The 14535-nt window shown below is 62.5% G+C and overlaps 1 protein-coding gene across 5 annotated transcripts; it reads right to left on the reverse strand.

Moving 5' to 3' along the window:
* Window positions 1–647: 647 nt before the first annotated feature.
* On the reverse strand, window positions 648–14285 carry NATD1 (N-acetyltransferase domain containing 1). 5 transcript variants are annotated; one of them, XR_004302634.1, is made up of 4 exons: window positions 11583–13970; window positions 6525–6643; window positions 2570–4648; window positions 648–2229 (listed from the first exon to the last, which is right to left on the reverse strand). XR_004302634.1 is itself a non-coding variant. In XM_032431700.1 (3 exons), the coding sequence occupies exons 1-3, from the start codon at window positions 14269–14271 to the stop codon at window positions 4532–4534; spliced, it is 342 nt and encodes a 113-aa protein (XP_032287591.1). In that variant the 5' UTR covers window positions 14272–14285; the 3' UTR covers window positions 648–4531. The 5 variants fall into 5 exon arrangements, 3 of the variants coding, with proteins under 3 accessions (XP_032287591.1, XP_032287590.1, XP_032287589.1); XR_004302633.1 differs by having other exon boundaries at window positions 648–4648; XM_032431700.1 differs by lacking the exon at window positions 11583–13970 and adding an exon at window positions 14166–14285 and having other exon boundaries at window positions 648–4648.
* Between the last annotated feature and the right edge of the window lie 250 nt (window positions 14286–14535).

The following is a 14535-nucleotide window of genomic DNA, read 5'->3' on the forward strand; positions in this document are numbered from 1 at the left end:
CTCTCAGCTGGTTTTGGTAAGGGGTGGAGGCGCCTCCTGAAGGCCGGGCTTGGAGACCCGCCGGCTGCTGTCCCCAGTCACCGGGACGGGGACGACCGCTACAAATGCCCCGGTGTGGGCTGGATGCGGGGGCTGCAGCGGGGTCAGCAGACCGAAAAGGGTAGACTCGGCTCCAGGCGTGGCCACAAGACCGCAGAGCGTCCTCGGCAGCCGGGAACGCCTCGCTCTAACGTCCTGTAGCTGCGGGATGACACAAGGGCCCACAGAGCCCGGAGCTGGGTCTGCTGGGGGCAGCATGACGTCCCTTCACAGCCTCGCCGGACGCCGGTGGGGAGCTTAGGGCGCTGACTGGGAAGAAGCGGGACCCTGAGAATAGTAGACGGGACGTTTGTGTGGACTTGAGCAAATCCGAGAAGCCTGCCCCGAGGAAGGAGCAACATGAGCGACTGAATTGTTGCATGCTCCCTCCTAATCCCCGCCTGAAGTCGTCCTCACATGCCCAGCAGGCCCCCATGCTTAGCTATGTAGCTTGTAGCTCAAGACAGAACCCACCTCAACCTTCCAAATGAGCAGGGAGGTTGCCAGAAGGGTTAGGTGTGTATTGCTCTGAGACCGTCTGTCACCTAGGGTAGACATTAAGACCTAGGACCCCTGAGCCCAGCATCATCTTACAAAGAGGGCGGGGACCGGGTGTGGATCCTGCTGCTCTTGCTGTCTAGCTATGTGGGCTGCAGCCTAGTGACTCCCCCATTCTGGGCCTCAGTTTCCTCATCTGTAAAATAGGCCTAAGAACTGGGCTCTCACGGCACCTGCCATGACAGGCTGGACAAGATTTTTGAAGGGCTTTCCTCTTCTTCTGTTCGGGGTAGCACTGTAATCCCGAGTGGGAACTAGGAAAACTCCTATTCAGGGGTCCCTCCCTCCCTGGGCAGCGGGGTGGGGGGCAGGGAGCGGGACAGACACAGGACGTGGCCACGTGGCCCTCAAGTGCAGCACCTGGTTTCCCCTGGGGGCCTGCATAGGAGCCTGCCTCCCCCCACGGGACCAGAAGCCCCAAAGGAAGGCTCTTTAGTGGGGAGAGGGACATGTCCAAGAGCAGTAGCTGAGGACACGTGAGGGGACATCACAGCCTCTTTCTGGCAAACCCCGTCGGGCTGCTCCGCGGGCCCAGCGCTGAGAGCGTGGCTGCGGCCCTGGGAGGCGGGAGCTGTGACATGTGAAAGGAAAGCAAAGTCCCCAGATCCTGATGCCACTGCGGTCTTGCTGGGAGACCTTAGCCAGGCCCCGGGTGCCTGTCAGAGCCTCGCCTTCTCCACCGGAAAACGGGGGCCTCGCTGCCCATTAAACACGAGGCTGAACACCAGGGACCGGGGACAGAAGAATGGAGAGTGCCTGCCAAGCCTGCCTTTCCCCCTCCTTCCTCACACCCCATGGCTCCTGAACGTCCTTCCTCCTCAGTAAAAGGGGGGCCAATGATCAGACTGCCGTGGGGATGGAGCAGGACGGTGTGGGGGAGAACAGCCCCCCGGCCCGAGTGCCCACTGTGCGGCTTCTAGAAGCACTCCTGGAGCCCGCGCACTCGGTCACACCTTTTATTGAAACGTATGCCATGCAATCTGTTCAGGAGTTTGAAAAATAACAAAGGGAGCAGGTCTGCAGACGGGCCTTGGCCCGGACACCACCTGGAACAGGTCCTGAGTAGGAAAGGCACATGAGTTACCACCTATTTCGACTGGGCAAGAAAAAGAAACCCCCCCCAGCAAGACATGGCAGGAGAGCGCAGGGCCTTTGGGGCAATCTGCTGGAAGGGGGGGCCAGGGTCAGATCCCCAAGCGTCCCCCTGCCCCTGCAGGTGGGAGTGGCCCTCGTGACCTGCCCGCCGGGGAAGGGCTCCTGGCGCAGGCCGGATGGGTGCGGGCAACACCGGAGCACCAGGGGGGCTGGGCTCGGGGCTCCGGGCCTGTGTCTGCTGCAGACCAGGGTCCCAGCCTCGGAGGGCAGGCCGCTGCGGTGCTGAGGCTCTGCTGAAGACTGAGGGCGGGCTGGACGCCGTGGTGGGGGCGGCGGTACATTAAGGCAGCTGGACGCGAGGAGGCTCCAGGTCGCTCCTACAGGAACTGGGGACAAGCTGTTCCTGGGCCCGGGGCTGATCTAAGTCCCCCGAAGCCCTGCATGTCTCCTGGTTCAAGTACTGTTTTGTGTGTATGCTGCCCAAGTGTGGCATGTCACCTGCAGTTAAGAACAAGGTTCCGGCTGGGACCCATGGAGGACTGGGACAGGGCTGCCCTCTCAGCGCCACCTGGCTCTCTGCTCCCGTTCGCCCTGCTGGCCCCAGGGGCTTCCCCGGGGTCCCGTGTGCTACTGCTATAGGGTTCCCTGCCATGGCTGGACTGGCAGGGCCCTGGGCCCAAGTCCCCTCCTGGAGCTGGTTCACCTCACCCTGTACGCCACGGAGGGAAACAGCCCCCGTTTTCTCAGCTACTGGGCAGTTTTCATGACTGAGTCTGTGTTTGACCTTGGGAAGGCATGTGTGGGTGGGGAGAGGGAGGGGAAGGGGACCATAACCCACCTGCCCCAGGAGTCAGAGGGAGAAGGCCCGGACTGGCCCATCTGTCCACTCTTGGGCCTACAACCCACTCTTTCCTTGAGCTGCGCCAGGGGTGGGACACCCCCAGCCTGGGAGGGGACTCAGCAAGCGATCCTACTTCCTGCCAGAGTTCTTCCTGGCCGCGGACCACCAGCAGAGCAGAGGCCCAGGGGCTTCTCCGGCTCCTCACAACAGCCCTTTGCCAACAGCACTGAGGAACATGGTGGGAAAGGCGAGGGGTGCCCTCAGTCCTCGGGGAGGGGAATTCTTAGAGGCCAGAGTGGGGCTGGGAGTGAGCACATGGGAGGCGGTGGGGGATGCTGAGGATCGTGCCTCTCTGGGGCTCAAGGACCCCCCCGTGGGCAGGCTGCCCGGCCTCCATGCATTTCCTGATCTAGATGCTCCTGCCACTGGGTGGGAAGGGGTGTGTGCAAATGTCTGCGGGGGCGGGGGGTGGGGAGCCCCTGAGCTGCGTCGGTTGTCGTGGTGAGCTCGGCAGGAGCCGAGAGCGGGAGCGAAGAGGTGAGTGTGAAGGCAAGCACAGGCCGAGGTCCGCTACAGCGAGTCAGAGAAAGTGAGGGGTCACCGTGGCCACCAGGCCCCCCAGCACACACACCTCCCCAAGCCTGCCACCAGCCAGAGGCCTGGAGGGGACACGGTACCCCTGGGGAGGTGCTGTTAACCGATGTCTCAGCCCCAAAGGGACTCTGACTCCAGGGTCACCCTCCAGCCCCACAGAGAGGCGGGCATGGATTTGACCCTTGTGGGAAGGAGGGCACAGGAGGTCAGGACCCCGAGCCCTCACCAGCTCACAAAGCCTACGGAAGAAAGGGAGCTGGTGTGCACCTCCCAGGCCATTACCAGGAGAGTTGGTCTGGGAGGGACCCTGGGATCCCAGGCAGGCAACAGAACATGCCCAGCCAGAAGCTTGCCACGAAAGAGAAAGATGCTCCAATGTCCAATGTCCACAAAGGAAATCCCTCCACAGAAATGTTTCTTCCCTTCGGGTGGTGAGGACGCTTTTGTGAGGACAGTGTGCCTCCCTCCCACCTGAGCTCCAAAGGGTCCTCTGTGAGAAAGCCCACCCACAGGGTGGCCAAGAGGCCGGCGAAAGGGGGGTTCCTGGTGCTTGGTGCTTGGGCCGCGCCTGGGGCTGGCTCCAGGCAGACCGGGCAAACAGGGAGGGTGGCCACGGGGGACGGGGACCTCGATTTCCTGCCGAGCTGACAGACGAGGGGGCAAGGAATTAAGGGAACAGGTACCAAGGAGAGAACAGCAGCCACTCCACGGCACACAGCCCTGCACACAGCGTCGGGCGAGCCGCGGTGGGTGCCCAGTGCATGCCCCGCACACCTTGCCCGTGAAGGAGCGGTGCCCCTCGCCTTGGCCTGTGCCCCCCGGCGCCGGGGGGGCAGGAGCTGGAGGAAGAGAAGGCTCGGTGCCACGCCCCTGGGAAGCTGGCACGCCAGGTTTCTAACTGCTCCCCTCCACTCAGGGAATCCCCTTCTCGTCCGCACAAAGGACACAGCCTAGGTGGTGGCAGCGGGGGCCCCAAATCAGCCCTCCTGCCGATCACAGAGCAGCGAGCAGCAGGTGGGACCCAGACCAGCCCCAGGGACAGCCCTGGCCACCTTGCAGTCCTGGCCGCAGGCCCCCGCCGGCCCACCCACGATAGGTGGGGGTGGCCTCGTGAGGAGCCAGCCAGCGTTTGCAGAGTGACCACCGCCGGGACCTCGGCTGCCCGGCCTCCCCGTCACCACGGTAGCTGGACCACTGCCCATCGTCGGCCGGCAGCCTCTGGGGGCCACCGAGGAGCGTCCTTACAAAAATAACTCTGAGTCCGTCCCCTGCGGGGAGCAGGTTTCCTGAGAGCACGCGGAGGGCCGGGGCGAAGGCCGCGAGGAGAGGTCTGGCACGGAGGGCTCCTGCCCCGCGGGGCCGGGGCTACGGCTGGAGGCGCTCCAGGTACTGTGGCAGGGGGTTCTCCTTGACGTACTTCTGGATGTACCAGCACGTGAGATGGGCCTTCAGGTCCTCCTCCACTACAAAGTCCAGAGCAGCCTGGCGGCCGGGCAGAGAGAGAAGTGGTCAGTGCCCGCAGCCCGGCCCCCACGCTCTCCCGGGCGCTGCCCTCCGAGGGCGGGAGCTGGAGGCCACGGGACGAGGCCACGGGACGAGGGTGGGAGCTGGAGGCCACTGCCGCCACCCTTCTTTTGCAGCGGGGGAAACCGAGGCCCAAAGCCTGGGTAGACTGCCCGAGGCCACACGACCCCGAAGTGGCTCAGCCGGGATCGGATGCAGAGGCCCTGGGAGGGCAGCCCAGTGAGCCCAGCAGCAACGTGCGCACGGCTCCGTGCGTCTTGAAGGGCGCCAAGCAGGCACTAAGCCAGAGAACGCCCGACCCCGCGCCGCGTCTTGCCGGTCCCCCAGCCCAGCCGCGAGGCCTGGCAGCCAGCGCACCCGCCCCATCGATCTCGGGGCCTCCGTGCTCGCCAGGCCTGCAGCTCTTTCCGTCATCTTCACGCGGCCACTCCTTTGATGCCTCGTCCTGGAACCTTACCCCCTGGAACCTAACCAGCAGCCCCAGGGCTCCCTGCACCTCGCAGAGGTCACGCTCAGCTCTTAGTGGGCTTCCGAAGCCCATCGGGGGAGGGGGAGGGGGGCGGGGAGGGAAGCAATAAGGGTGGCAGCCTGTGGCCTTCGTCATAGCTCTGGCTGATCTCCCCAAGGAGCTCAGGAGACGGAGAGCGAGGGTGCCCGGGGTACCCCCTGCCCCCGGTGCCTTGCAGGATGTGCTGCACCCAGCTGGCGTTTAATAAGTGTGTGCTGAAACGAAGTGGAGGACGGCCTGGGTGGGACTGGCTGGTCTGATGAGGGGGGAGCAGCATTTACTGAGCACCTACCAGGACCTTGGGCTTACATGCCGGCCAGTTTGAACCTCCAGCTCCACTCGCCCAAGCAGGCCTTGTCGCGTCTCACCGTCCACACCCCATCTCAGGGCTCACAACCTGAGACTCTCGAGAGACAAGATTCCAGTCTATTCTCCCATTTCGCAGAAAAAGAAACGGAAGGCCCAAGAAGGCCTCGGAGGCCACACGGTGAACACCTTCGTGCCTTCAGCAGGCAGGGCTCAGGGGAGACACGGCCGGGGCCGGCCGGCAGATCCCACGCCTGGCCAAGGCTCCGCAGCATGAGGGAGGGGTGCACCCCGCTCCACGGCCCGCCTCCCCTCTGCCCAGGTCAGTAACGCCCAGAGTTTCCTCAGTGGCAACACGGGACAAGCCGCACAGAGCAGCTCAGAGGCGGGGCCCGTTTAAAGGAAGAAGACAGCTGTGTCTGCAAGACCTGGGCACGAGTCACTGGCCCCGGGGGGGCAGTAGCTACATGGGGCGGAGGGGACAGGGGAGAGGAGGAACGGAGGCGCGAGGTGGGCGTGCAGGTGGGTAGAACAGCCAGAGGGCAGAACAGGGGCCTGGAGCAGCCCTCAGGGCCACGAACGGAAGGCCATTCTCTGTTCCAGGCTGCAATTCCCCGAATTAAGGCCACACCTGCTCTCCAGCCGGCCTGGGCTCTGGGGTGCTTTGGGGATGGAGGGCTTGGGGGCGGAATGGGACGCAAGCCGTCGTTCCCGGACTTTCCTTTATCTCCTCGTTCAGTACGGGTTTACTGAGCACCTATCACTTCTGTGCCGGGTGCCGGCGCCCCGGCCATGAGCTCCTGCCGTATATAGCAGGGGTCCGCGGCCCCGGACACTTAGCTCTACAGAACCCTAGGGCCTGGGCCCAGACCTGCTGCCTCCCGCCCCAGAGGGGCTGGGGGAAGGCAGAGTGTGCTGCCAGCCCGTTGTCCACTCCCAGCTGTAACCTGTTGGCAAGGTGGGCACCGTCTGCCCTCTGGCCACGACGCAGGCCCGGTCGGCCCCGTCTCCGCACCCTACCTTAGCCAGGTGCTTGGCGATGCCACGGCCGCGGTAGGCGTCGGGGACCTCGGTGTGCTGCAGGTCCACGATCCGCTTGCCCACATACTCGTAGAGCAGGACAGCCCGGTCGTGACATCCTGCAGAGGGAGGGTGGTGAACAGGTGAGGCCCCGGACACGCTCGGGGCTTAAATCAGGCAAATGGAGGGATGGGCGTTCGGAGCCAGGGTGCCGGAGTTGGACCCGGAATGACCTCTCTGTGCCTCAGTTTCCTTATCCATAAACTGGGGGATGTAATAAAGCATCCTCATCTTGTGTGGAAGACTAAGTGAGGTCATTTCTACACAAGGCTGAGAGCAGTGCCTAGAACACACGGAGCACGTGAGCCTCTGCTGTCGTAAGCCCAGCCAGCCAGCCTATCTGTCCATCTGTCCCTTCACCCCTGTATCCAACCATTCCATTCAACAGATGTTTACGGAGCCCCAGGCACTGTTTCTGGTACTGGGACTCAGCTACAAACAAGCCAGACAAAGAGCCCTGCCCTCGTGGAACTCAGTAGAAGGGGAGACAGAGGATAAACAAGAAAAGCAAGTTAATGTGCAGCGGGGCAGGGGGTGGGGCAGGGGCGGAGGGAGTGCTGGGTAGAAACAGGAAGGAGCAGAGGGAGTCGGCCATGCGATGTCTGGGGGAACCATGTTTCAGCAGAGGGAACAGCCAGTGCAAAGGCTCTGAGGCAGGAGTGGGTCTGATGTGCTGGAGGGCCAGTGAGGAGGCTGGGGTGGCTGGAGCAGTGTCGGCAAAGGGGAGGGCAGGGAGGTGACAGGAGCAGGTGCTGCAGAGACTTTAAGTCACTGTGAGCTGGGGGCCAGAGGAGGGTCCTTGGCAGGGGAGGGACAGGAGGTGACTCAGGGTTTCACTGGATCCCTCTGGGCGCCGCAAGAACAGACCAGGGCAGGCGCAGGGAGACCAATGGGACGGCTACTGCACTGGCCCAGGTGAGCGATGGCGGGGACCCAGGCGTGGGCAGAGGCAGTGGGGTTCGGGAAGGCATCGGACTTGGACGGTGTCGTGAAGGTGTAGCCGGCAGGACTTGCCAGTGACCTGCACGTGGTGAGAGAAAGAGGGGTTGAGGATAACTCCACGGTTTATCATTTCAGGCCACTGTAAGTGTACAAGGGAAAAAATAAAGTGGATTGGGGGCAAGACGGGGCTATTTAACCAGGGGCAGGCTGGGGAGATCCCTCCAAGAAAACGTCGGAGTTGAGGGGGTGGCTGAGGGAGGGAAAGGCAGAGGACAGGCTCGATGGAAAGGCCCTGAGGTTAGAAAACACAATTCACTGGCTCTAAAAGAAAACATGTCAATGCCAAGCGTCTTTCTTTAATTTTTAAAAGCAAATAGTCTTTCGTGTGTTGTAACTTTAAAGCATCCTAGAGACTTCGCTCCTCAATGCTGCCTGGGCTCCCAGCCCGGGGCGAGCGTGGAAGGCTGACAGGACAAGAGATACCAATGACCAGACCAGGGTCTCACAGCAAATTGGACATGGCAACAGGCTCTGATCCCATGTGGGAGGCTTTCTGTTTCTCCCCAAAGCTCCAGGAGGAGGCTACAATTCATCTTCCCATTTCCAGATGGGAAAGCTGAGCTCCAGAGATCCAAGGGCCACAGCGAGTCCCAGGTGAGGCCGGTGGTACCCGGGCCTCCTGACCCTCAGCCCCGTTCTCTTTCTGCCCCACCTCAACACGCCTCCTCTCCCCTGCCTCCAGGCCTTGGCCTCCGCAGTTCCTTCTGCCTGGAACGCCCTTTCTCCTTCTTGGCCCCAGTGAGGGTGGCCCCAGTCCCGCCTCCTCCCCACACTTCCAGATCCCCAACGTCTCCTCCTCACGTCCCCTCTGTGGCTCTGCGGGCCGAGCTGCGGCCAGGGTCCAGCAGTGGCCTCCACTCCACCTGCCCCTGCTGTGTGGCATGGGACTTGGCTCTTGGCTCCTGCATCTGTACCGGGAAGTCAGTTCAGCTCACCCAGTACAGGAGAGCAGAGATCAGGAGGCTATTTTGGGCCTGGGCTGGTCACCGGTCACTGAAGGACTGCTGCGTGCCTGCCCTGGCCATTTAAGGACCCCAAAGCTCAGGGAGGGCCTACTATGTGTTAGGCGGGGTTTCGAGTGCTGTGCCTGCCGCTGTGAAGGAAACTGACTACACCTTCCCTCATGGACAAAGACAAGTAAACAGTACCATCGTAATAGTGGAACTCGAAGATGATAAGCTGGAATACAGCAGAGAAGACAGGAGGGCTGCCATCTTAAATGGAGTCTACAGGGGGGCGCCTGGGTGGCTCAGTTGGTTAAGCGACTGCCTTCGGCTCAAAACTAGTTACACGGCAGGTCATGATCCTGGAGTCAGGATCAGGTCATGATCCTGGAGTCCCGGGATCGAGTCCCACATCGGGCTCCCTGCTCAGCGGGGAGTCTGCTTCTCCCTCTGACCCTCCCCCCTCTCATGTGCTCTCTCTCATTCTCTCTCTCAAATAAATAAATAAATAATCTTTAAAAAAAAAAAAAATGGAGTCCACAGGGAGGCCTCTTTTGAGCAAAGACCTGGGGGAGGTGAAAGATCCGATCCAAAGGGGGATGTGGGGGATGAGCTGTCCAGGTGCCCAGAACAGCATGTGCAAAGGCCCTGAGGCGGGATGTTGGAGTATCAGTGAGTGGGAGGAGCTGAACCCGAATGAGGGAGGGAGAGCAGTATGAAGCCACGCGGGGCCCTGGCTTTCTCCGGCTGGCCTCTGGGGAGATGACAGGCGGCTCACACCTGAGGGGCCCCGCCACGGGCAGTCCTGTGTTCGGCTCTCTCCACACACTATTCCGCACCACAATCTTACAAAGTGCAGAAGAGTCTTACAGCCCTGTGTACAGATGGGGAAACTGAGGCTCCAAGAGGCAGTCACACAGCCTGGCAGCATGCGGGGCTGAGCTCACTTAGAGTTTGCTGGCTGAAAGAGGTACAAAAAGGCATCTGGGGTCACCGGGGTGGACGTGGGCTACATGTGAGGGGAAAAGCTCTGTAGTGAACCCTCCTGCGGACCCGGCCACAGCACCCGACCTGGGGAGGAAGCAGACCTGTCCTATGGCCGGGCACCCACCTCAGCCCTAGAGGGGCAGCAAACGTCCACCCACACCCGACACAGTCCAATCCACCCCCACCCCCCCAAACCGGCCTGGAGAGCCCCAGGAAATGGCCAGCCTCCCGTGACTCAGGGCAAGATCCTCAAGGTCCTCCGGGCCTTGCCTTCCTCTCGGACTCTGATCTGACCCTTCAGCAGGTCCATGGACATAACCTTCAAAACGTGCCTGCAATCAGGCCACCGCTCGCATCTCCACCGGCACCCCCTTCAGGCTGCCTTGCTGGCTTCCCTGCATCCGCCCGCTGGATCCCTGTCGGGGCCCTGGTCCAGCCACACTGGCCTTGCTGTTTCTCACACACACCCAGCTCTTGACCCCCCAGCCTTTGCCGAGCTGTCCGGGTCGCCTGCTCCGGCCCCAGACCCTTATCTGGGCCGGGTTCCATGCGCTGCCAGAAACTCCAAGCCTCACTGGCAAGGGGGTCAGTTCTTGCCACTGGGGGCCCCAGGAACAAGCCCAGGGCAGGGCGGGGCCCGAGTTCCAGTCCCGGCTCTGCCAGGTGACCTCAGGCCAGTGCTGACACCTGTGTCCAATCCCTCACCTGTCCTGCCTGGGACAATCGCTACCACCCTCCCGGACCTCAGAGTCACGTCGAGATCATGAACTGTAACTAGTTTTGAGAAAAGTGAAAGCTGCTCTGCTCGTGGGGACTCTGCCCTGGGTTTCTCCACTCTGGGACCCTCCACTGGCCCCAACTCAGGACCCAAGTCCCCGGGAAGTTATCAGGAGAAGGGGTCACCGAGAAATTGTCGGCCCTGGCAGGTGGGGAGAGAGGAGCTGGGAATCTGGGTGGGAGATGTGGGATCTTTGCAGAGGGACATGATCCCCGCTCTGGCCAAACCCACCCTGAGAGGAGGGCCAGTGGGTCCAAACCCCCAGGCAGAGGCAAAGCCAGAACCCGGGCCTCCGGGAGGGGCGATACATGAGCGGCTAGGAGGGGACGCCGACAAAGGGGCTGGGGCCTAGAGAAGTGCAAGGGGCACAACCCAGCACGGCCAGGAGGCCCTGAGGGCAGAGCCTGGCGGTTACCCAGGCAAGTCCATCCACACACCGGGCTGGGCCCCTCGCCACACCACGCATCCTCTCCCGCCCTCCCTGCTCAGGAACACTGCTCTAGGTGGGTATCATGGGACACTGTGGGGTGGCAACATGGGGTCATGTACGGGCCTCATACCCAGGATTGGGATCTGAATGCCACAAGACTGGCTGCTTCACTTTCAGTCCTGCTGCCTTTGGGGGTGCCGACGGAGGCCAGGGGTACTTACTAACTCTCTGGGGTCTCAGTCTTCCCATCTGTAAAATGGGGGTCAGGAAGGATGTGGAAAGCACCAGGACCCTAGGAGCCCCCACAGATGACCCTCCTCCCTGCAGCACGTGAGACAGTCAGCCCTGGCTGGGAGGGGAGAGGAAAGGCCAAGAAGGGACCTCCCAGGGGTGGGGGCTCAGTTCTGGCTTAGATGCCTACTGGCTGTGTGCCCTGGTCTCCCCCCCTATGGAATGCTGGTGCACAAGCTAGTGTTTCAGAACGTGGATGTGGGCGCCAGGCCTGGGCTCCAGCATCGTCTCACACTCCATGTCAGTAAGAGCCAGCCACGCTTCCTTCTGCATCTGTCCAGCCCTGCTCACAACGTCTGGACTAGTGCAGTAGCTACCTCCCCACTTCTGTCTTGTGCCACACAGTCTGCTCCCCTGGGAGCAGCCGGAAGGAGCCTGGGACATCCCACCCAGCCTCTGCTCAGGACCTTCCCAGGCACCTACCTCACTGGGAGTCAAAGCCAAGTCCTCACTATGGCTTTCGTGGCCCCCGTACCACTGGCCCCCCATGACCTCTTGACCTTATCTGCTGCTATTCCTCCGATCTCCCTTCTCCATTACTCCACTCTCTTGCTCTGGATACACACCAAGCAGCGCAGGCCCTTTGCTCCTGCTGCTTCTTCCTCTTGGAACGCTCTTCCCGCTGGAGCTCTTCCTTCCTTGCCTCCTTTAGGTCTTTCTTTAACTGGCACCTTCCCAGAGCGGCCTCCCGGACACCTGATGGGAAACAGCAGCCCTTTCCCGGCACGCCTTTCTGCTGCCCTGCCTTACTCTCACCAGGCCCTGGCGTTCCAGCACGCTTCACCCTTCAGTTAGTGTCCGCCACCCCTCTGGACTGTCAGTCCCACGAGTACTCAGCTCCGAGGGCAACGCTTGGCACACAGTAGGTGCTCAACAAGGACTTGTGGAATGAATCCCAGTTCTTCCACCTCCAAGGTCCAAGACCCTGAGCAACTGCGTCACTTCCCTGTGTCCTGGGATCCTCATCTGTAGAACAGGAAGAGCAGTTTCCCCTGAGCCCGCCCTCACATGCCCACAGCCCGCCTGGGACACAAGGGCTTCAGGGCAGATGCTCCAAGCCTGCCCTCGTGCACAACCAGAGTTTGCTGGAAGCTTATCAGCACAGCCCTGCCAGGGGGAGCCCATCCCGGGACCTGGGGCTGCTCTGGCTCTCAGCCGAAGTGGTCACCTCTCTCAGTGGGTACAATGAGCCAGTCTCCAGGGCCTGCCCTGCGGTTCGGGAGACTCTAGGACACGCTCCTCCCCTCCCGAGCTGAGGCAGGACGGGGCCCTGACACCGATCAGCTCCCCCCCACTCCCCGTATACACACCCAGCCCCCACCTTCCAGGCTGGAGAGAAGCTGGCGGCCTCCCACTTCTCCCTGGGCTTGGCTGGGGGATCCCCAGGCCATTTTACAGTTAGCCATTTGGGGAAGGCAAGAAGACAAGTTTAGAAATATGGCGAGGCACGTCCAGCCTCGACTACAGCCAGCTCTAGAGGGCTGCTGTCCCTTCGCTGTACTGATTCGCCAAAAAAAAAGAAAAAAAGGAAAACCCCAAACATTCCCTTTTTCTTCTGTCTCTGTGAATGTATAGAGGAGCCTCTTGAACCCCCCGCCCCCCAAGAGAACCAGAGGCCTCTCTGGAACCTCAGAAAAGAAGATCTGAAAAACCACAAGGACCCTCCACACAAGAATGGCCAGCCCTGAGTGTCAAGGTCGGCTGGGCCACGGCGAGCGCCATGCTGGTGGAAGGACTTACATCCACACGGGAAGAACCCCGTGTAAGGTCATTTGGGCCCAGGGTCGAGGTCTGGCACTTTGTGATACAGGGCAAGTCACTCCTTCCCTCTGGTTCAAACCTCAGTTTACTCATCCGTAATATGGGGTGAAAATGCCCCCATCACAGGGATGTGGTGGGGCCTGAGAAACGTCCATGCCCCAACCCCAGCCCCTCCTGACTGCGTCCCAGGGCAGGTTGGACAAGCCCGGTTCCGGGGGTCAGACCAGGTAGGATCTTATCCCAGCTCTGCCCTAACTCACTGCCTGACCTCAGGCAAGCCTCTCCCTTTTCGGAGGCTCTGCCTTCCCTTCTCAGAAATGGGCACGATGGCCTCTGAGGGCCCTTCTGGCTTGGACACTGCCACCGGGGGCCCAGCTGGGAGGGAAGAAGAAGTTATTAACGCAGAGAGGGGGTGCACAGGGAGGTCACGATCCTGGATTTTATAACTCTATTTTCTATCCCCCAGACCTCTTAGGGTGGAGGGGGGATGGGTGAGTAAGTGGTGGAAACTTTCTTTACAGGAAATGAAGACTTGACTCTGCTTTCTGGTTTTAAAAACCACCACTGGTCCATGTTGAGCGGCATGTGCCATGTGCTGCCAGCGCTACCCTAAGCCTCCTTTACTCTCAGGACAGCATTTCATCCCTACAACCAGGGGACAAGTGTGCACTGGTGTTACTCCCATTGCCGAGATGGAGAAACTGGGGCACACAGAGGTGGGGCAACTTGGCCAAAGGCTCAGAGCCACAGGGCTGATGGTGACACCTTCCCCTCCGTAGTCCCCACTGAGGCAGACACCCCTGTCTCCCTCAGCCCGGGTCTGCCCAGAAGATTCCCCCAACCACCTCGGTGCAGAAAAGCTAAAGTTCCCGGGGGCGGCAAGAAGCCACTCAGCACCCGGGGAAAGGGCGGAGGTCACCGCTGGTTGACCCACTCTCCAGGATCTCCAACCGCAGCCCACAGAGGTGTCCGACACCGGAAAACTGCCGCGCCTGAGCAGGTGCGGGTCCCCTGGGGCTTGAAGCCGGGTGCCGGCGGCAGAGGACCCGAGCTGGCCCTACTTCTACCTCTGCCTCCCCGGGAGGTCCTCTGGCCGCCTGCCCCGGGTCCTCCGCGTGGGCGCGCCTCTCCCGGGCCGCCCGCTCCTCCCAGCCCCGCGACTCGGCCGCGCCCCCACCTAGCCCGCGAGCGCAGCCCCGGGCCTGCTCCCGGAGCACTGGGCGGAGCGGCCTCGGAGCGGCGGCCGCCCGGAGGCCACCCCGCGGCGCGCGCTCGCGACGCCCCTCCCGGGCTGCGGGCCGGGGGCGCGCGCCCCAGCTAGGGGGCGGCCTCGGCGGGCCCCGCTCGCTCGCAGACAAAAGGCGGGGGCGGGCCGGACGCCGCGTTACCGTTGAGCCGGACGGTGAACTGGCGGCGCCGGCGGTCGTGCTCCACGCGGATGGGGCAGCCCTGCTCCAGCGCGCCCAGCGGCACGGCGGCCGCCGAGTGCGCCATCTGCGCGCCGGGCAGCGCCGGGCAGCGGCCGCTGGGGACCCGCGGCCCGCGCCGGCTCGGTGGGGGCCGGGCGCGCGGAGAGGTGCGCGGACCCGCGGCGGCGGCGGCGGTGGCGGCGGCGGCGGGGACGGGGACGCGGACGCGGGGCGGCCGGCAGCCCGCGGCCGGGAGACCGCAGGCGGCGGCGCAGAAACTGACACTCGGCGGCGGCCGCGGCGGCAGCAGCAACAAAAAAAAGGAGGGGGGGCCAGGAAATCAGCTGTG

This window comes from Phoca vitulina, unplaced genomic scaffold (assembly GCF_004348235.1).
Source record: "Phoca vitulina isolate PV1807 unplaced genomic scaffold, GSC_HSeal_1.0 scaffold47, whole genome shotgun sequence".
Classification (NCBI taxonomy): Eukaryota; Metazoa; Chordata; class Mammalia; order Carnivora; family Phocidae; genus Phoca; species Phoca vitulina.